General features: G+C 49.3%; 2 protein-coding genes across 3 annotated transcripts in view; one reads left to right on the top strand and one right to left on the bottom strand.

The window, feature by feature from the left end:
• drd4-rs (dopamine receptor D4 related sequence) overlaps positions 1 to 5,188 on the top strand; it is a 29,085-nt gene extending 23,897 nt beyond the window's left edge. Inside the window, exons 4-5 of the mRNA XM_048554658.2 lie at positions 2,551 to 3,146; positions 4,934 to 5,188. Coding sequence (XP_048410615.2) covers positions 2,551 to 3,146; positions 4,934 to 5,136 — 799 coding nt within the window. The 3' untranslated portion in view covers positions 5,137 to 5,188. The remainder of the gene's footprint in view (positions 1 to 2,550; positions 3,147 to 4,933) is intronic.
• Positions 5,189 to 10,887: 5,699 nt separating this feature from the next.
• kcp (kielin cysteine rich BMP regulator) overlaps positions 10,888 to 20,258 on the bottom strand; it is a 132,099-nt gene continuing 122,728 nt past the window's right edge. For both annotated transcript variants that reach the window (XM_059654530.1, XM_059654531.1), the window contains 7 exons: positions 19,868 to 20,010; positions 19,283 to 19,455; positions 18,772 to 18,883; positions 17,977 to 18,078; positions 15,116 to 15,280; positions 13,160 to 13,460; positions 10,888 to 12,660 (listed from right to left, as the gene is read on the bottom strand). In XM_059654530.1, the coding sequence (XP_059510513.1) occupies positions 12,443 to 12,660; positions 13,160 to 13,460; positions 15,116 to 15,280; positions 17,977 to 18,078; positions 18,772 to 18,883; positions 19,283 to 19,455; positions 19,868 to 20,010 (1,214 nt within the window). In that variant the 3' untranslated portion in view covers positions 10,888 to 12,442. The remainder of the gene's footprint in view (positions 12,661 to 13,159; positions 13,461 to 15,115; positions 15,281 to 17,976; positions 18,079 to 18,771; positions 18,884 to 19,282; positions 19,456 to 19,867; positions 20,011 to 20,258) is intronic.

Raw genomic sequence — 20,258 nt, 5'->3', positions numbered from 1 at the left:
AATTAATCACCAAGTTAAAAGCATGGTACCAGTCTTTTGATTCTAAAACATGAACATTCTAAACATGGGGCCAAAGGGCAAATTGAGATGAAGTGAGAAATGTGGGTGTGGCGTGGAATGGTTTGTCTTATTGATGTGTGCTGTGTTACTGAAAAGGCCGGGAACCACTGGTCTAGAGCCAGGTTGGCAGAAATAAAGGAGCCTGTTTCTGTAGAATCATAGAGGTTTACAGCATGGAAACAGGCCCTTCAGCCCAACTTGACCATGCCGCCTAATTAAACTAGTCCCATTTGCCTGCATTTGCCACATCCCTCCATACCTATCCCATTCATGCAGCTGTCCAAATGTTTTTTAAATGACTTAATTATACTCACCTCTATCACTACCTCTGGCAGCCTGTTCCAGACACTCAGCACCCTCTCTGTGAAAAAAATTGCCCCTATAGTTAACAAAAACTAGTATTTATTCCTTGTAAATAGACTTGACTTACAGGTAAACAATTCTGAATCATTGACAAAGAACTGTAATGCCCTTAAAATCTCCACACACAAACAAATGCAGTGTGTGTGGAGGGAAAAGCACTTCGATGGTCGATGTTCATGTTTTTCTGATATTCTCACTGGTTTGCACAAAGCACGTGGTAGCTGCTTCACTGATAAAAGGCCTCTACATTATTGGTTGGAAGTCATATAGAGGCACAGAAACATACAGCATAGAATCAGACCCTTTGGTCCAACTCGTCCATGCTGACAATGTTTCCCAGACTAAACTAGTCCCATTTGCCTGTGTTTGGCCCATGTTCCTCAAAACCTTTTCTAATCGTATACCTATCCAGGTATTTTTTAAATGTTGTAATTATACCTGCATCTACCACTTCCTCTGACAGTTTACTCCATGAATGAACAACCTTCGTGGAAAAGTTGCCCCTCAGGTCCCTTTTAAATCTTTCTTCTGTCATCTTAAAAATATATCTTCTAGTTTTGAGCTCCCCTACTCTCAGAGAAAGGGCCTTTGCTATTCACCTTGTCCACAATCCTCATGATTTTATAAATCTCTATATGGCCACTCCTCAACCTCCTATACTCCAGAGAAAAAGGTCCCAGCCTACCCAGCATCTCCTTATGTCCTAAACCCTCCAGACCCGGTAACATCCTTGTAAATAATTCTTATACCGTTTCCAGTTTAATACTATCCTTCCTGTAGCATGGCAATCAGAGTTGTACACTGTGCTCCAAAAGTGACTTCACCAATGTGCTGTACAATTGCAACATGACGTCCCAACTCCTACACTCACAGGTCTGAGCAATGAAGGCAAGTGTGCTAAACGCCTTCTTCACCACACGGTCTAGCTGTGACATAACTTTCCTGAATCCCTAGGTATCTGTGTTTGATAACGCTCAAGGGACCTATCATTAACTGTGTAATTCCTGCCCTCCTTTGTCTTATCAAAATGCAATACCTTGCATTTATCTAACTTAAACTCTGTCTGTTAATCCTCAGCCCACTGGTCCAATTAATCTTACAGCATCTGCTGAACAATGAATAAACAAAACTTCTTCGGGTTCAATGTGGCTTATACTGCAGAGAACAGAGCGATTTCCTAGCGTGGTTTGGGTCTGAGGGCTTCTCTCTATCTTGTTCACAGCAGCAAGCTGTTGGGTACCTGACAACCAACACATAATTGTTGGCAGGCAGAAGATTTCTGTCAGTGTGACTGGTCACTAGTCTGCAAACCAGTCTATTATTTGCCGCCAACCAAAGTTCCACCTGTTACACAACTCTGGCTCTAACTCATCTGCCACCACTTCTGTAACCCACAATGTTCATAATGAGTCTTGAGTTACTTGTTTTCAAACTGTGAAATAATCCTGGTTTCAAAATTGTTCTTCTCTCATTTCAGTGCACAATTTAAAAATAAAAAGACATGGCCTTTAAATCATGCATGGCCAAAGGATTTAGTTTAACAAACTATGATCAAAGACTCGAGTTACTTGTTTTTAACCTGTCAAACGGCTGTAGTTTCCTGATTCTAACCAAAACCTTCAATGACCCGGTTTGGTAAGTTGTGAGCACAGTATTTGCAGATGAGAAGCTGCCGCACCCATTCGTAGGTTGAACCCAAACTCTGGAAAATCACTTGCACTATGTCTTTCCGTTATACCACAGAATCAATCCAATCACATCCATTACAGGGAACAATCCCTTTCTGATCAATCTCATCAGCTTCTGACTGACAGATAACAGAAAGCAGCCGAAACAAAAAGAGCTGGCTGAGAGGCTTGTGTGTCTAGATAAACAATTGGTGATTATTCCCAAATCCTTGAAATGATGGCCCACAAATTCTCGGGAACTGGTCTGTCAGAGGGAGCTTCATCAAATGTCAGGACTGGTATTGAAGTGTTTAACTGAGTGCCCATTCTGTGGGAGCAGGAAGTCGAAGATGGCGCTGAGGGTTTGGGTCAGCGGCCATTAGCTGTAGCAGGATGGGAGTTGGTCAATTTGAGTAGGGACTATGGCCGATACTGACCAGTGTCTCTGTGTCTCGTGCAGGTACATTGCTGTGATCGTTCCCCTGAAATACAACAGGAACCACTTCAGTGGGCGCCAGCTGGTTCTCATCATGGCCACTTGGCTCCTGTCTCTTGGGGTGGCTTCCCCTGTTATCTTTGGGCTCAACAATGTTCCTGGCCGGGATGTGACAGATTGTAAACTGGAAGATGACACTTTTGTGGTTTACTCCTCAGTCTGCTCCTTCTTTGTGCCGTGTCCAATCATGCTGCTCCTGTACTATGGAATGTTCCGGGGCCTCAGACGCTGGGGGGAGAGTCGCAGGATCACACTCCCTTCCTGGGATCACACGCCGCTCTCCTTTAATCTTTCACCCAGCAAGCGAGAAAGACATGTGGTTAAATACATTGTGCCAAAGCTAAGCCCCAGTGCAGCTAAGAACATTCCGGAAAGCGACTTGATCACCACACAGCTCGATAGCACCTCGGATGTGGAGACACCTGATGGAACAAAGGCAGGAGCCCCAAAGGAGAATGGGCCTGTATCGCGACACGGCCTAGAGAGAGGGCCCTTCATGAGAAGCCGCAGAGTCAGTGGCCGTGAGAGGAAAGCGATGAAAGTCCTTCCGATCGTTGTAGGTGGGTACTTACCATGTCTGCTACATGGCACCGTGCAACGGGCACTGGGCAAGGCATGGCCCAAACAGTCAGTCTTCATGTCTGAGCCAGAATGCCGAGAAAGGAAGTGAGGGGAAGTGAGAGGGAGCGTGGGGGAAGTGAGAGGGAGCGTGGGGAGAGTGAGGGGGGGTGGGAGTTGGGGAGTGTAGGGAGAATGGGGGAGGGAGTGGGAGAGAGTGAGAGGGAGCATGGGGAGAGTGGGGAGAAAGGGGTGGGAGTTGGGGAGTGTAGGGAGAATAGGGGAGGGAGTGGGAGAGAGTGAGAGGGAGCGTGGGGAGAGTGAGAGGGGGTGGGAGTTCGGGAGTGTACGGAAAATGGGGGAGGGAGTAGGAGAGAGTGAGAGGGAGTGTGTGGAGAGTGGGGAGAAAGGGGTGGGAGCTTCGGAGTGTAGGGAGAATGGGGGAGGGAGTGGGAGAGAGTGAGAGGGAGCGTGAGGAGAGTGAGAGGGGGTGGGAGTTGGGGAGTGTAGGGAGAATAGGGGAGGGAGTGGGAGAGAGTGAGAAGGAGCGTGGGGAGAGTGAGAGGGGGGTGGGAGTTGGGGAGTGTAGGGAGAATGGGGGAGGGAGTGGGAGAGAGTGAGAGGGGGGTGGGAGTTGGGGAGTGTAGGGAGAATGGGGGAGGGAGTGGGAGAGAGTGAGAGGGAGCGTGGGGAGAGTGGGGAGAAAGAAGCAATAGATTTTGGGTGGGGAGATTGAAGGGCTGGAAGAGTGAGGGGGACAGTGAATGAAGCGAGTGGGAGATTATTGAGATAGAGAGATTGAGGCGTGGGGAGGGGTGGAGGCGTGGTAAAATGTGGAGGTGATGAGGTGAGGAATGAGAGGGGGATTGGAGAGTGAGGGGGATGGGAGAGTGAGACAGTGGGGAGAGTGAGGGGGTGGGGGAGAGTGAGACAGTGGGAGGGTGAAAGGGTGGGGGAGGGTGAAGGGATCACAGAGACTGAATGGGTGAAGAAGAATGAGGGAAGTACAGGGAGAGTGGGTGAGGGGGTAGTGAGAATGTGAAAGGGGGTATTTGCGGTAACAATTATCAGAGATTGGAGTGGAGTGAAATAGAATGAGCACAAAGTGATTAAGAGATAACGGAGAAGGTTGTGATGGTGTCACAGTGTAAGAGGGGACGCAGGGCAGTGGGGGTCATAGTGCAATGGGATCACAGTTTGAAGGGGTCACAATGTGATGGGGGTTCACAGTGTAATAGGGATCATGTTGTGAGGGGGTCACGGTGTAATAGGGGTCACATTGTATTGGGGTCACAGTGTTATGGGGTCACTGTAATAGGGGTCACAGTGTGATAGGGGTCACAGTGTGATAGGTGTCACAGTGCGATAGGGGTCATAATGTGAAGGGGTCACAGTGCAATGGGATCATAGTGCGATGAAGGTCACAGTGCGATAGGGGTCCACAGTGTGAAGGGGTCCCAGTATGATGGGGTCACAGTGTGATGAAAGTCAATGTGATGGGGGTCACAGTGCGATAGGGTTCAAAGTATGATAAGGTCACAGAGTGATGAAGGTCATAGTGCTATGGGGTCACAGTGCGATAGGATCGTAAAGCAATGGGGGTCACAGTGTGATGGGTCAAGAGTGATGGGGGGTCACAGAGCGATGGGGACATGGTTAATGCTGGGTCGCAATGTGATGGGGGCAGCAATGTGTGTGCAGGTGAAAAACACTGAGCTTCCCCCTTTTGGGACTGGGATATGAAGAGACTCCACACTTGTGTTAAGTGTTTGTATTCTTTCCCTCTCAGGAGTGTTCCTCGCTTGCTGGACTCCGTTCTTTGTGGTTCATGTTCTGAAGGTTTTGTGTGAAGCCTGTACCATTGGCTCCATGTTGATCAGTGTGGTCACATGGTTGGGATATGTGAACAGTGCAGTCAATCCCATTATCTACACCATCTTCAACACTGAGTTCCGAAATGTTTTTCAGAAGCTACTACACTGTCAGACGTGAGCAGTGCCTTGATCAATCCTCACTGCGTTCACGTTTAGAATACTCTGGGAAAAGCACCTTTTAAAGATCTGGAAATGCGATGGGTCAGCTACGTTCTGTTTGAATGCTTTCAAATGGACTTTTTAACAATCGTCCAGTGAGTCAGCTTTCTAAAGTGGAGCACATGGCAGGAGGGAGAACTGCCTAAGGAAGTGAGGATTTCAGGAGCACGTCAGATCTCTGAACCTTGACACAACTGCATTGTGAGGCACAGAAGCTGGTCTTTGGAGATAGCTGTATGCCTGCATATTGGACAGGTGCCAGGCACTCACTGTTAACCATGGGGTAAAGGCATGGCACAGAGGAAGAAGATTCATACTGTCTGTAAGATCTGTTAGTTCCTCTGAAGGCTCAATTCCCTATAGCATTGTCAACTCTTGCTTTTCATACAATGATCTGAATCCCTTCCAAAATCTTCAAATGATCCTTCCTTCATCGTATTTCCAGGCAATGCATTCCAGATCCTAATACTCACCCTGTGAAGAACTTTTTCCTCATGTCATCATTGCTTTATTTGCCCATTATATTAAATCAGTGCCCTCTAGTTCTTAATCTTCTACTATGGGAACAGTTGTCCTGCTCAGCCCATTCTACTCTGTTCAGACCCTTCATGGTTTTGAATATCTCGATCAAATGTACACTTAACCTTCTTTTCTCCAAGGAAAAGAATCCGAAGTTTTCCAAACCAACCCCATAACCGAAGGTTCTCACTCCTGGAATTATTCTTGTGATATTTTTTCTGCACCCTCTATGACGTCCTAAGATGCCTCCTAATGTGTTCTGCTCAATTTGGACACAATTCTCTAGCTGAGGTTGAACCAGTTGTTGTGACCAGTGATCTGTTACAGTTCAAAGTGCTCCCTTTGACTTATGCTAAATGCTGCTGTTGATATAAACCAGAACCCTGTCAGCTTTAATATTGTTCATTTTTTTTTGTTATTCATTCAAGGGGTGTGGGTGTTGCTGGGCAGGCATTTATTGCCCATCCCTAGTTGCCCTTGAGAAGGTGATGGTGAGCTGCCTTTCTTGAGCTACTAGTTTACTTAGTGTATAAATATCCCACCCCCAATAATGGAAGAGCCCAGGACACCTGTGCAAAAAATAAGGCTGAAGCTTTCATAGCCGTGTGGATGATCTACCTCCTGACTCCCCAGAGCGTGTCCACCATCTACATGGCTTGAGTCATGAGTGTGTTTGAATACTTCCCACTTGGCTGGATGGGTGTAGCTCCAAAAACACTCAAGATGCCAGACACCATTCAGGACAAAGCAGCCGTCTTGACTAGTAGGTAGGCATATGGATGATAGTATAAGGTAGGGGTGGAGGGTAGATGGACCTTAGATTCAGGGTAAAAGGTCGGCACAACATTGTGGGCCAAAGGGCGTGTACTGTGCTGTACTATGTTCTATGTTCCCACAATGACGTTGTCCGATACAGCTGCAGTTCCTCACTTGGTAGTAAACTCAGTTCTGAGCCAGAGATGGTGGTCTCCTCCAACCAGTCGGGAGGATATCTGCTTTTCTTACTTAGCAACAGTTCCATTGTGTCCAACCCTTACAGAAATAAAAAAATCACTGCGCGTACTGACACCAGATGGACTAGAGCAGCTTGAGTTGGATAATTCGGGATGACCAATAAAAACTGGCCTTCTCAGCAACACTCATCCAAAGAACAGGCCAGAGCTCTTCACAGCAACATTACTCCGTCAGAAGGAAAAGCTTTCCAAAACACCTTTTTAAAAAATAATCCTGACTCTTCTCACTGGTGCATTCTGTCTAAGCTGAAAGCTCATGAAGTTTACCTGTATAATTGATAAGTCCGTGCTATGTGGTCCTATCTTTCAGCTTTGTTGTCTCTGAAAGGATTAATTTTCCACTGGCCTGGAGACCGAGGTTTGCCTTCTTGACAGTGTTAGCTCTATGTTCCAGAACTTGCTTTAAATCAAAGGTTGCTGTCTGTCTGGACTTCAATTTATATGTCCCCAGCCATAACAAACAGATTACTGCCTCATATCACAGGTCAGGACGGTGAATGAAGCAGGTTTTTGGAGGCATTCTGGTATTGAGCAACCAAAATCTTTCTAAAACAGGATAATATTTTTAATCAGGGATAGCAGGAACTGCAGATGCCGGAGAATCTGAGATAACAAGGTGTAGAGCTGGATGAACACAGCAGGCCAAACAGTATCAGAGGAACAGGAAAGCTGATGTTTCAGGCCTAGGCTTTTCCCAGCCTTCCTGCCCCTTTGATGCTGCTTGGCCTGCTGTGTTCATCTAGCTCTACACCTTGTTATCTAATATTTTTTAATCAACCTGTTTATGTGAGCTCTGACACATTTTTAGCACAGGTGGGACTTGAACCTGGGACTTCAGACTCAATGGTTGGACACTCTTGCAATATCACATTAGGGTGTGATATCCTTTTACTAGTTCTGCATATCTCTGTGACAGTAGTGCTGTGGCTCTTTAGGATCTTTCAGTTGAACTGAATAAAAAAGTTCATCTGAACTGACCTGGAATTTAAAATGATCTGAAATTCTAATTGGCAATGGGTATTCACACAAGTTGATATTCTTCATAACTAGTTTCTGTATACCATATACCCACCTCTCAAATACTTCGTATAACTCACTAGGGATGTTTGAATTTTGGGAATGTCAAACAACTTTAATAGGCAGCCTCATCATAGGGTGATATGCAAACACCCATGATTCAGGTCGCTCCCATAATTATAATAAGTTCCAGCACCTAGACTGGAACCAGGTTCTTTCAGTGACCACAGGATGCTTGAATAGATGGGGCTGTGGACCTCATTTCTGAAATAAATACAAAATTTGTGTGAAAATGTAGCAGGTGGGTGGCCATGATCTTTAAGTTCGTGTGGGATTTAGAACGAAGTTGAAATGTGCGATAGGCCTCTGTGCCAAACTCAGATGTCAGCCAATTGAGGCCGTGTTGGTAATTACAGGGCTTGAGGATGTCCCAGTGCTAGCTGGGACCGTGAGTTGGTAATGCGGGCAGCCCATGCCAACCGTGGCTAGGCCAATGTGGTAGGAAGTGTGGGAAGGTACGGTTGGGGGGCAGTGGGGATCTCTGCATTGGATCACTTTAGGAAGACACCCTCTCTTGATTACAGTTGCCAGTTCACATCTTGGGTGGTTTGCCCATTCAATGAGGGTCGAGCTGTGGATGTGGTGTATATGGACTTCAGTAAGGCATTTGATAAGGTTCCCCATGGTAGGCTCATTCAGAAGGTCAGGAGGAATGGGATACAGGTGAACTTAGCTGTCTGGATACAGAATTGGCTGGCCAACAGAAGACAGCGAGGGGCAGTAGAAGGAAAAAATTCTGCCTGGAAGTCAGTGGTGAGTGGGGTTCCACAGGGCTCTGTCCTTGGGCCTCTACTGTTTGTAATTTTTATTAATGACTTGGATGAGGGGATTGAAGGATGGGTCAGCAAGTTTGCAGACGACACAAAGGTCGGAGGTGTCATTGACAGTATAGAGGGCTGTTGTAGGCTGCAGCGGGACATTGACAGGGTGCAGAGATGGGCTGAGAGGTGGCAGATGGAGTTCAACCTGGATAAATGCGAGGTGATGCATTTTGGAAGGTCGAATTTGAAAGCTGAGTACAGGATTAAGGATAGGATTCTTGACAGTGTGGAGGAACAGAGGGATCTTGGTGTGCAGATACATAGATCCCTTAAAATGGCCACCCAAGTGGACAGGGTTGTTAAGAAAGCATATGGTGTTTTGGCTTTCATTAACAGGGGGATTGAGTTTAAGAGTCGTGAGATCTTGTTGCAGCTCTATAAAACTTTGGTTAGACCGCACTTGGAATACTGCGTCCAGTTCTTGTCACCCTATTATAGGAAAGATGTGGATGCTTTGGAGAGGGTTCAGAGGAGGTTTACCAGGATGCTGCCTGGACTGGAGGGCTTATCTTATGAAGAGAGGTTGACTGAGCTTGGTCTCTTTTCATTGGAGAAAAGGAGGAGGAGAGGGGACCTAATTGAGGTATACAAGATAATGAGAGGCATAGATAGAGTTGATAGCCAGAGGCTAATTCCCAGGGCAGAAATGGCTAGCACGAGTGGTCATAGTTTTAAGCTGGTTGGAGGAAAGTATAGAGGGGATGTCAGAGGCGGGTTCTTTACACAGAAAGTTGTGAGAGCATGGAATGCGTTGCCAGCAGCAGTTGTGGAGGCAAGGTCATTGGGGTCATTTAAGAGACTGCTGGACATGCATATGGTCACAGAAATTTGATGGTGCATACATGAGGATCAATGGTCGGCACAACATTGTGGGCTGAAGGGCCTGTTGTGTGCTGTACTGTTCTATGTTCTAATGTTATGAAGCAGCAGCTGTGCCTTTTTTTATTTGGCCTCCTCCTTCTCTCCAGCTTTGGACCAGCAGTTCCCAGCTGAGCCAGTGGGGTGTGCAGATCACTCAGGGCCTCCCACTGGTCCTCCAGCATTAGGAGTCTGTTCCAAGTCCCAACCGGAAGACAAGCTAATTCCCTGATTCTAAACTGCATCAAAAGCACATTGTGTTGTTTCAGCACCTAGAACCAGATGACCCATTGGGTCCTTGATTACGAATTAAAAACCCAACCCAGCAGTTCAGGTCTGTGACCTCTCAGCTGAAATGGATGAAGTTAGAAATGCAATCGGTTTTCAGCAAGTGAAAGAGTGAGATAATAAACAATGAGGTGGGTCTGTGATAGGGAGGAGGGTAGGACAAACTGAACAACAGAAGCTTTCTTGGTGCAACCTCAAAAGGAGGTAGTCAGGGAGGTCAGAATGGCAGAATCTGTAATTGAAAGCAAACGAAGTAAGAGACCCAAGAAAGGGAAAAAAGGCAGCAAAGAGAACAAAATGGGATAATAGGGACCCAAAACCCTATCAAGCACTGGATATGACTGAGGACAAAAATGTACATCATTCTCTCCCGCGTGGTCACAGTGTGGGGGGGGATCTCTCCCGAGTGGTCACAGTGTGGGGGGGGGGCGGAGGATCTCTCCCGAGTGGTCACAGTGTTGGGGGGGGGGGGATCTCTCCCGTGTGGTCACAGTGTGTGTGGGGGGATCTCTCCCGCGTGGTCACAGTGTGGGGGGGGGGAGGATCTCTCCCGAGTGGTCACAGTGTGGGGGGGGGGGATCTCTCCCGAGTGGTCACAGTGTGGGGGGTGGGGGAATCTCTCCCGAGTGGTCACAGTGGCGGGGTGGGGGTTCTCTCCTAAGTGGTTACAATGTCGGTGGTGGGTTGGAACTGGATCCAACAGCTTCTGAGTACATGTTAAAGAATGTGTGTTGAAAAGTTCTGAGACTCAGAGCTTCATCCCAAAGTTGAGATTCTCAATTTTGTTTTGAAATCACCTTGAGATAAATTGCTCAGGTTTGGAGCCTCCTGTTAAATGCTGAGGACAAGATCAGCTGACACTGGCCACGGTTTAGACAGAGGCCATGTGAAAATTGAGGCTTGATAATCAGTGTGCTTTGTCAGTCAGGGCCTTGGAAGTTTATTCTTGTGTGATCAGTGTAGTGGAAAAAGTCTGGACAGGATGTTCCTTCTGTTCCTTTGGGAGTAGGTTTTTCTAACATCCGGTACAAGGAGGGGAATTTCAGGCAACACAAGGGACAACTCAAGGGCACATTTTGAGTTAAGTCCCTGTACAGTGATGCAAATAGAAATTGAGACAATATCAGACAACAATGGTTTAAAAACTTAGTTTTATTGCAGAGTGTACATCAGACAACAACACTCCTCAGTGATTATGTAAGTGTGAATAATTTTGAATAAGTTTTGCACCTTAAATCTGAATTCCAGATCAGAGGAGAGTCTCACTCCAAGATGGTCAAACCTGGATTTACCTTTTCAATATAGGTCATACTGTTAGTAATGGACGGATCCTACAAACAACTGAGAGCCTGTGTCTGTCACACATGCTCCAGGACCCTCACAGGTCAGTAAAATGGTGTCAGGTGTGGCTCAGTGGTAGCACTCTTGCCTGAGTCAGAAAGGTCCTGGGTTCAAGGCCCACTTCAGGGTCTTCAGCACAGAATCAAGGATGACCCTCCCAAGGGAGCATAGAACATAGAACATAGAACATTACAGCACAGTACAGGCCCTTTGGCCCTCGATGTTGTGCCGACCTGTCATACTGATCTCAAGCCCATCTAACCTACACTATTCCATGTACGTCCGTAGAACATTGTTGACTGCACTGTTGACGGTGCCAACTTTGAGAGGAAACATTTAGCAAGGCCTCATCTGTCTGTTCAAGTTGATGTAATATATCCTTCAATATTACGCAAAGAAAAGTAGAGGAGTTAGTCTCCCTTCCACTTTTGCCTTTCTCGCAATATCCATCCCTTTGTTTCCCTCCATACGTTGGGGGGAGTGTTTCCTCTTTTTCATTTTTAAGTAACAACTTAAGATGAAGGTATTTTAGTGTTTCTTCAGGAAGTTAAAATCCTCTGAAATCACATGACCTACTGAGAGGACTTTTACTATTGTGATGAATGTTGGGATAATGCCCCTCCATGGTAATCATTAATTCAATCATGTTCTTCAGCAACAGGAATAAACAATTTATGAATAGAGCTCTGGTGAGCAATAGAATGGGATCGTAACCAGGTTATGGGATCTTTACCCAATATCCAACCTGTGCTATTCCTGCCCTGGGAGTGTTTGATGGGACAGTGCAGAACGAGTTTACTCTGTATCTAATCTGTGCCCAGGTGGTCTGTGACCGAGTTTGGGAATGCTGAGATTCCCACTATGAACATTTAAACTAAAACAGAATCGCTTAGACAGTCTTTAATTGGATAGTGCCACAGGATGATGATTCCCAATCTTAACAATCACAAAAATACTGAATATCTAATTTACATAACACAGTGAAGAACTATCAGGTGAGACTTGATGCTCAGACATTGTGACTTGAATGAACGTAGAAAATGAATATAAGCACCTCTGTATATCTATTGTGCAATCACCAGCCAGAGAATCCCATCGTACTTGACTTTGTAATCTATATGTTTGAAGAGACTGTCTCTCTGGTTTTAGCTGGTCTCCTCAGAGTGTATTGGCCATCATTACAGGATGAATTTGGCCTGTTTATTTCAGTGTTTCCTCCTATCAATATTACACAGTAAAACACTGGCTATGAATGTACTCGGGGTGTGTGTGCATGTGTCTGTGTGTGTGTCTGTGTGTGTGTGTCTGTGCGCGCGCGCACATGTCCATGTGTCTGTAGTTGTGTGAGTCACAGGTTTCCATAGATGATTTTTGGACAGGTCTCTGGTGCTATACAATGAGATTCATGTTCCACCAGACCAGCAGGACACTGACAGCCCGGAACACAAGGCTTGAAGCAGTGAGCATCAATCACTCCCAGAGGAACATCTTTGTTAAAACAGGTCTTAGGGCATGGAGGGCCACATTCATCAAACACGTAACCGCGATCAGAGGGGCAACCAACCGCTGCAGACAGAGACAGAAAGAGCACAGTCCAGTTAGCAAGTTGATTACTTGTATTGCAGTATGCCTGATCCATCCCACTGTAGGCAAATCATAAAGTAACTGGTTGCACTGTTACACTGAACTGCTCCCTCACTATCTGTTCCTGTTACTTTTATATTATTTAACTCTGTCACATAGTCCCATTCCACTGATCAATGCCAGAGAATGCCTCCCACACAGTGCTTCAGAAATGACTGAGTATCAGGTCAACAAGGTCACTTTCACCCTGTGGGAGGTCAGGCTGAACCCAGTCCCACTCAGAGGGGCTGTCAGTCATCGTGTGAAATGAGTTGCTATGACTTCTGGCCCTGAATCAGCAAACTACCTCTGAGAGAACGCAGCTCCCGCTCCTTCTCTTCGAACTGACCCTTCACCAATCATTTGAAAGTTGGGGGAGGGGTGGTGGGGGGGTTGTGGGGTTAAGAGGTCTCTGGATTCGAGTAGACAAATGAGAACATACCACAGAGTGTTGGTGATCGCCAGTTCAGAACAAGCGAAGCCTCTCGACACTGAGACGCATAAGCCTCCAAGGCATCGCACAAGCAGTCGTCAATATTGGAACCACAGGCACACAGGTCATAGACACAGGAGCTGAAAAACATCTCCGGTGGCACAACTGCATGACACCGCTCAAAGACCTTGGACTTCAGGATCTTGCACTTAGCATTGGCCTCTTTGCGAGCTCGGTAACCCGCCTGTTTGCAGGGGTCAATGTCTTCTGCGTCTGAACACTGTGGCCTGTTCTGGTTGTTACTGTGTACCTGTAGGGATGACACACCGACACAAACATGGTGAATGTAACTTGGCAACATCGGGCACACATCAGCCTCAAAGTCCAGGATGCCTCTCTAACCTAGTTCAGTGCCATGGGAATTGGGGGGGGGGATGGGTTAAAGGGTGAGGGGTTTTGGTGGCAGAGAAGGTAATCACAGAGGTTCAGAAAAGTCTAGTGACAGGATGCATTTGATGTTGGAGCACAGTAACAGACAGGGATCAGAACAGTAAATGGGGACACTGGGCTTCACTACTAGGCTTCCACAAGTGAAAAGAAAGTATTGTCTAAAGATCACTGGAATACTCCTGAAGGTTCAGGACAACTATCTTACCAGGAGACTTACTCAGTATTTAATCTGTGCTATATTTATCCTGGGACAGTTTATTAGCGGTCATGTAGATGGAGCTTTACCCTATACCTAACCCATTCTGTACATATCAAATACATAAAATTGCCTCTGAAGCTTCTTAATGTTTGAAATATTAATTATTCTCAAACTGAATTACTTGCCTTTACTTTGGTATACGCCTTTCAGTTTGGCCTGCTGCATTGGTGTTCCACACTCCCTGAAAGATTAGCTGTGAACAATGTGCATGGGCTCAATACTGACTGTTGACACACATTTTCTCAGGGGTGAATGATCTGTGAGATTTAGTAACTGCGCGTAATACAAAGCTCATTGGTCTGGTGTGAGTCTGTTTGATACTTGTGTTTTGGTCACTCCATTCCGAGTCTGTCTGATGTTAATGGTGTCTTTCTCCTTAGAGTCTGAGGTTGTGAGCTCAAGCCCCATTCTAGATTCCTGAAGATATAATCGAGTGTAACATTCCCAATGCAATCTGTATAGGATCCCGCACAGCTGAAAGCACCGTATTACAGATGAGACAATGAACTGAGGCTCCATTTACCCTCAGTTAGATATACAAATCCCAAAACAGCATTTTGAATGAGAGGGGAGATCTCCCTGGTAACCTGGCATCATTAAAGCAGACATTCTGGTTCTGAAAACATTACTATTCTTCCTACACTATCACACTGACCACATTTGGCAAATGGGGTATTTTGGGATGCTCAAAGATGCGGGCTCTATCCTTTTCCCTTTCTTGGGGAGTGGGCATCAATGGCAAAGTCAGCATTTATTGCCTATCTCCAATTGCCCCTGAATTGAATCTGGCATCAAGAGTCAGCCACATTGCTGTGGGTATGGAGTCACGTGTGGGCCAGACCAGGTAAGGATGGCAGTTTCCTTCCCTGAAGGACATTTGTGAACCAGATGGGTTTTTAAGACAATCAACAATGGATTCACGGTGAGTTTTTGTCTAGCTTTGAATCCCAGACTTCTTTAAGGAAATTCAATTGTTGCTATCCATTGTGGACAGATTCAAACCCACACCCTCAGACAATAAGCCTGTGGTTCTGGGTTCCTCACCCAGTGACAATACCACACTGCAGCCCCCTTTCTGTCCTTTTCCTGTCGTTTGAATGAATGCATCTGCCGTGAAACTGGCTGCTAATGTAGCAAGTATCCTATCTTTGCCCACCACCAGTGAAGGTTACATTAGTAGTAGCTGGATTTCAAATACTCCATACAAGTGACAGCGTGCACACACAGCTTCAATCACAGTCGCCCTTGGGACCCACCTTCCAGCTATTGCCAAACGTTGCCTCAGAGGTGACAATCTGCCCGCTGCGAATTCGCATGTCATCCTGGGGGTAGTTGTTGAAGTTCCCACAAAGCCCACACACCTGCCCTTTGTACGTTCCAGGCAAGCTCACTTCTAAATGAGATTTCCCGTTCCACAAGACCTGTGTGAAACAACAGATATTTATAGACCCAAGCAATACGCTCAAAGATAGTGCAGAATCAGTAGAAAATGCATGTTGCAGCAGGAGCGGTACCGAGGGGACGCCGCGCTGCTGCAGGAGTGGTACAGGGGGCATGCCGCGCTGCTGCAGGAGTGGTACAGGGGGCACGCCGCGCTGCTGCAGGAGTGGTACAGGGGGCACGCTGCGCTGCTGCAGGAGCGGTACAGGGGGCACGCCGCGCTGCTGCAGGAGCGGTACAGGGGGCACGCCGCGCTGCTGCAGGAGCGGTACAGGGGGCACGCCGCGCTGCTGCAGGAGCAGTACAGGGGGACGCCGCACTGCTGCAGGAGCGGTACAGGGGGCACGCAGCGCTGCTGCAGGAGTGGTACAGGGGGCATGCCGCACTGCTGCAGGAGCGGTACAGGGGGCACGCTGCGCTGCTGCAGGAGCGGTACAGGGGGCACGCCGCGCTGCTGCAGGAGCAGTACAGGGGGACGCCGCTTGGCTGCAGGAGCGGTACAGGGGGCACGCAGCGCTGCTGCAGGAGCGGTACAGGGGGCACGCCGCGCTGCTGCAGGAGCGGTACAGGGGGCACGCCGCGCTGCTGCAGGAGCGGTACAGGGGGCACGCCGCGCTGCTGCAGGAGCGGTACAGGGGGCACGCCGCGCTGCTGCAGGAGCGGTACAGGGGGCACGCCACGCTGCTGCAGGAGCGGTACAGGGGGCACGCCGCGCTGCAGCAAGAGCGGTACAGGGGGCACGCCGCACTGCTGCAGGAGCGGTACAGGGGGCACGCCACGCTGCTGCAGGAGCGGTACAGGGGTACAGGGGGCACGCCGCGCTGCTGCAGGAGCGGTACAGGGGGCACGCAGCGCTGCTGCAGGAGCGGTACAGGGGGCACGCCGCGCTGCTGCAGGAGCGGTACAGGGGGACGCAGCGCTGCTGCAGGAGCAGTACAGGGGGCACGCCGCACTGCTGCAGGAGCGGTACAGGGGGCACGCCGCGCTGCTGCAGGGGCGGTACAGGGGACAGGCCGCGCTGCTGCAGGAGTGGTACAGGGGACAGGCCGCGCTGCTGCAGGAGTGGTACAGGGGGCACGCTGCGCTGCAGCAAGAGCGGTACAGGGGGCACGCTGCGCTGCAGCAAGAGCGGTACAGGGGGCACGCTGCGCTGCTGCAGGAGCGGTACAGGGGGCACGCCGCGCTGCTGCAGGAGCGGTACAGGGGGCACGCCGCGCTGCTGCAGGAGCAGTACAGGGGGCACGCCGCACTGCTGCAGGAGCGGTACAGGGGGCACGCCGCGCTGCTGCAGGGGCGGTACAGGGGACAGGCCGCGCTGCTGCAGGGGCGGTACAGGGGACAGGCCGCGCTGCTGCAGGGGCGGTACAGGGGGCACGCAGCGCTGCTGCAGGAGCGGTACAGGGGGCACGCCGCGCTGCTGCAGGAGCAGTACAGGGGGCACGCCGCACTGCTGCAGAAGCGGTACAGGGGGCACGCCGCGCTGCTGCAGGGGCGGTACAGGGGACAGGCCGCGCTGCTGCAGGGGCGGTACAGGGGACAGGCCGCACTGCTGCAGGAGCGGTACAGGGGGACGCCGCACTGCTGCAGGAGCGGTACAGGGGGCACGCTGCGCTGCAGCAAGAGCGGTACAGGGGGCACGCTGCGCTGCTGCAGGAGCGGTACAGGGGGCACGCCGCGCTGCTGCAGGAGCGGTACAGGGGGCACGCCGCGCTGCTGCAGGAGCGGTACAGGGGGCACGCCGCACTGCTGCAGGAGCGGTACAGGGGGCACGCCGCGCTGCTGCAGGAGCGGTACAGGGGGCACGCCGCGCTGCTGCAGGAGCGGTACAGGGGGCACGCCGCGCTGCTGCAGGAGCGGTACAGGGGGCACGCCGCGTTGCTGCAGGAGCGGTACAGGGGGCACGCTGCGCTGCTGCAGGAGCGGTACAGGGGGCACGCCGCGCTGCTGCAGGAGCAGTACAGGGGGCATGCTACATTGCTAACCTCCGAGCGAGAGAGAGAAAATATCACAGGGTGCTACACTGAAGAGGAGAGATTTTCTCTCCAGTGTTGTGGCCATTATTTCTTGTTAATCAACATCTCAAACACATAATCACACTGCTGTCCTTGGGAGCTTGCTGTGCACAATTTTGATGTTTCCTTTTCCTTATTAGAACAGTGGTCAGAATTAAAATACACAATTGACTAAATGTCATTTCGGAAGTTCCATGCTGGGACAAGGGCTTATTAAATGCACATGCTTTTTAATGGTGATTTTGAAGTGAAACCACACTGCACATGCCAAGTACTCTCCCAAAGTCTTCCAGTGTGATTCTCAGGAATGTTACCATGTCCCGTTCCTTATCCCCAGCTTTCCACAGCTCTCTGAGACAATGTTGTTCAGCCCTCAGGACAGATACAGATATCATTGCACTGCAACTACAGAGCTGGGAATCTTCAACTCTGTTTCAAACCCATCAGCTACCTCTCCATTTCCCTTTCTGAACCGATCTCAGTGTTCCCTCTGGTTTCTACCCTGGCTGACAGGCCAGAGAAATCTGTGGGTGGTGGTCTGGGTTCTCCCAATCGCTGTCCGCTCTCCCCTCAGCCCTCATGGCCCAGTAAGCATGGCTTGGGCTAATGCCTCTCTAAGGCCCGTGCAGCAACTGGGATGGGGGCCTGAGTCACTGGGCCCTCACCTTCACACCAATGTTCGTGTTGAGCAGGATGCTGTTGGCTCTCCTCTCAATGTAGATGTACGGCTCCTTGAGAAATGGCAGAGATACGCTGAGATCATCCACCTGCAAACAGACAATTCACACAACACCAACGATGAGTCAAGCACCAGGAATGAGGAGAGTTCACACTGTGACAGGCCACTACGGAATGACACATCAGTGACTGGGTAAACCTCTCACACCAATATAATTCAACCTGGAATGAGCTGCTGTCATAGACCAGGGTTCGTATTGTAATTCTGTGACCCCAGGATCAAACAGGCCCCTAGGCCCAGGTTAAAACCAATGCCTTGCAGTAATGTCCCATTCTTAACAGCAGAATCTCCATTATAGCTCCCCCTCAAACTACACACCACCCTCAGTATAAGGCTCCTCATTGTTAACCCTTCTGTTACTGAGCTATGATAATAAAATGTGAGGCTGGATGAACACAGCAGGCCAAGCAGCATCTCAGGAGCACAAAAGCTGACGTTTCGGGCCTAGACCCTTCATCAGAGAGGGGGATGGGGGGAGGGAACTGGAATAAATAGGGAGAGAGGGGGAGGCCTCCCCCTCTCTCCCTATTTATTCCAGTTCCCTCCCCCCATCCCCCTCTCTGATGAAGGGTCTAGGCCCGAAACGTCAGCTTTTGTGCTCCTGAGATGCTGCTTGGCCTGCTGTGTTCATCCAGCCTCACATTTTATTATCTTGGAATCTCCAGCATCTGCAGTTCCCATTATCTCTGTTACTGAGCTATGGCAAGTTCTGTTTGGTTACCGTGACGAGCCAGTCTTGGAGAAATTGGACAATCAGGTCCCCGATCAGCACTGTCACCTCCTTGGTCCATGACACTCCCCTCCGCCCTCGATCATCGTTGGTCACATGGATACTGTGGAGATAAGGTCGGATGTTGAGAGAGCGAGAGACAGGCAACACACAAGAGAGAAAGAGAGAGACTGATTGCGCCAGTGACAGGCCCAGACAGAGAGAGAGAGAGAGAGAGAGAGAGAGAGAGAGATTAAAAATCTGAGCGAGGAAGAGTGAATGTAAATAGAAAGGGAACGAGACTGAAAGACAGAGGTGGGGGTTTAACAGGAATCTAGCGACAGAAGAATAGAGTGTACAGTCAAGGGGGGGGGGGCGAGAGAGCAAGAAAGAGAGGAATGGAGAGAACATGAGAGAGAAAGACAAAGTGAGATATGAAGACAGAGAGACATACAGATAGGGCTATATCAGGACACCATTCTCAGAGCAATGCAACTTAATGGTGCCTGTTGGAGACACTCACCTGAAGTCTCCTCCTTTACAGTCTTCTGCAAGAACATAGCTGCACGCCCCCTGGAAGTGGATCATCTTTCCGTCAAAGGTCAGGTAGTGGGGGTCACCGAACACCATACAAGTGGCAGGGCGAGGGATGCAGTGAGGGCAACACATTCCTGGGATCAGCACTGGGCTCTCATCCTAAACAGAGAAAGAGAGAGAGCGCGAGCGTGCGAGGCAAGGAGAAAGCTCATACTTTCTGTACCTACCCCATTACTCATCACCAATTCCGCACCCCCCCTCCCCCCCATTTACTGCAGGCATTTGTTATTCTGAACGTAAATGTCCTGAGCCCCTTGATTAGATTCCAGTCTAGAATCCACCCCCTGGGTACCTGTTAGTTTGTGCATAAACCTCCTGAGGCCCTTGATTGGATTCCAGACTGTAATTCACCCCCAACCTGGTATCTGTTATCCTGTACAATCTAATTCAAGTACAGAGATGGTGACCGTACTGATTTTACCTTGGAATTCTCTGAATGGCAGGCCTGACCCGAGCTCCTGCTCTGGTATAGAAAGTACCCACCCCTGTGCCAGCCCCTCCCTGAACATACCGATGAACAGGTAACAGGTGGGCAGTGCTCGGTTTGACAGTGAACCTCCCCAGAGATACAGGTGCAGGTGGTACATTCATCCACTTCCCAGTGTTGGTTCGACTGGTACTTCTGTCCCTGGTAGCTGCAGGAAATCCGGGGATCTGTAGACAGGATGAAGCTCAGAGATAGCAGTGAAAAAATTAAATCCCCATGCCTTGAGAATCTCCTGAAAGGCAAACCCTGGGTCCCTCTCCACCCGGATCGATGCTCAGGTCAGTTCAGGGGCATACACACTAACTGGGCTGCATGCAGTGAGCTGATCGTGTCTGGGGGAGCTGGGAATGATCTGAGGTCAGGGGTGGGTTAGCTGGCAATGGACAATGAGCCACACTGAGATCACGCAGGATTA

The sequence above is a fragment of the Stegostoma tigrinum genome, chromosome 25, assembly GCF_030684315.1.
Source record: "Stegostoma tigrinum isolate sSteTig4 chromosome 25, sSteTig4.hap1, whole genome shotgun sequence".
In the NCBI taxonomy this organism is placed as follows: Eukaryota; Metazoa; Chordata; class Chondrichthyes; order Orectolobiformes; family Stegostomatidae; genus Stegostoma; species Stegostoma tigrinum.
This window is presented reverse-complemented; position numbering and strand designations above follow the sequence as displayed.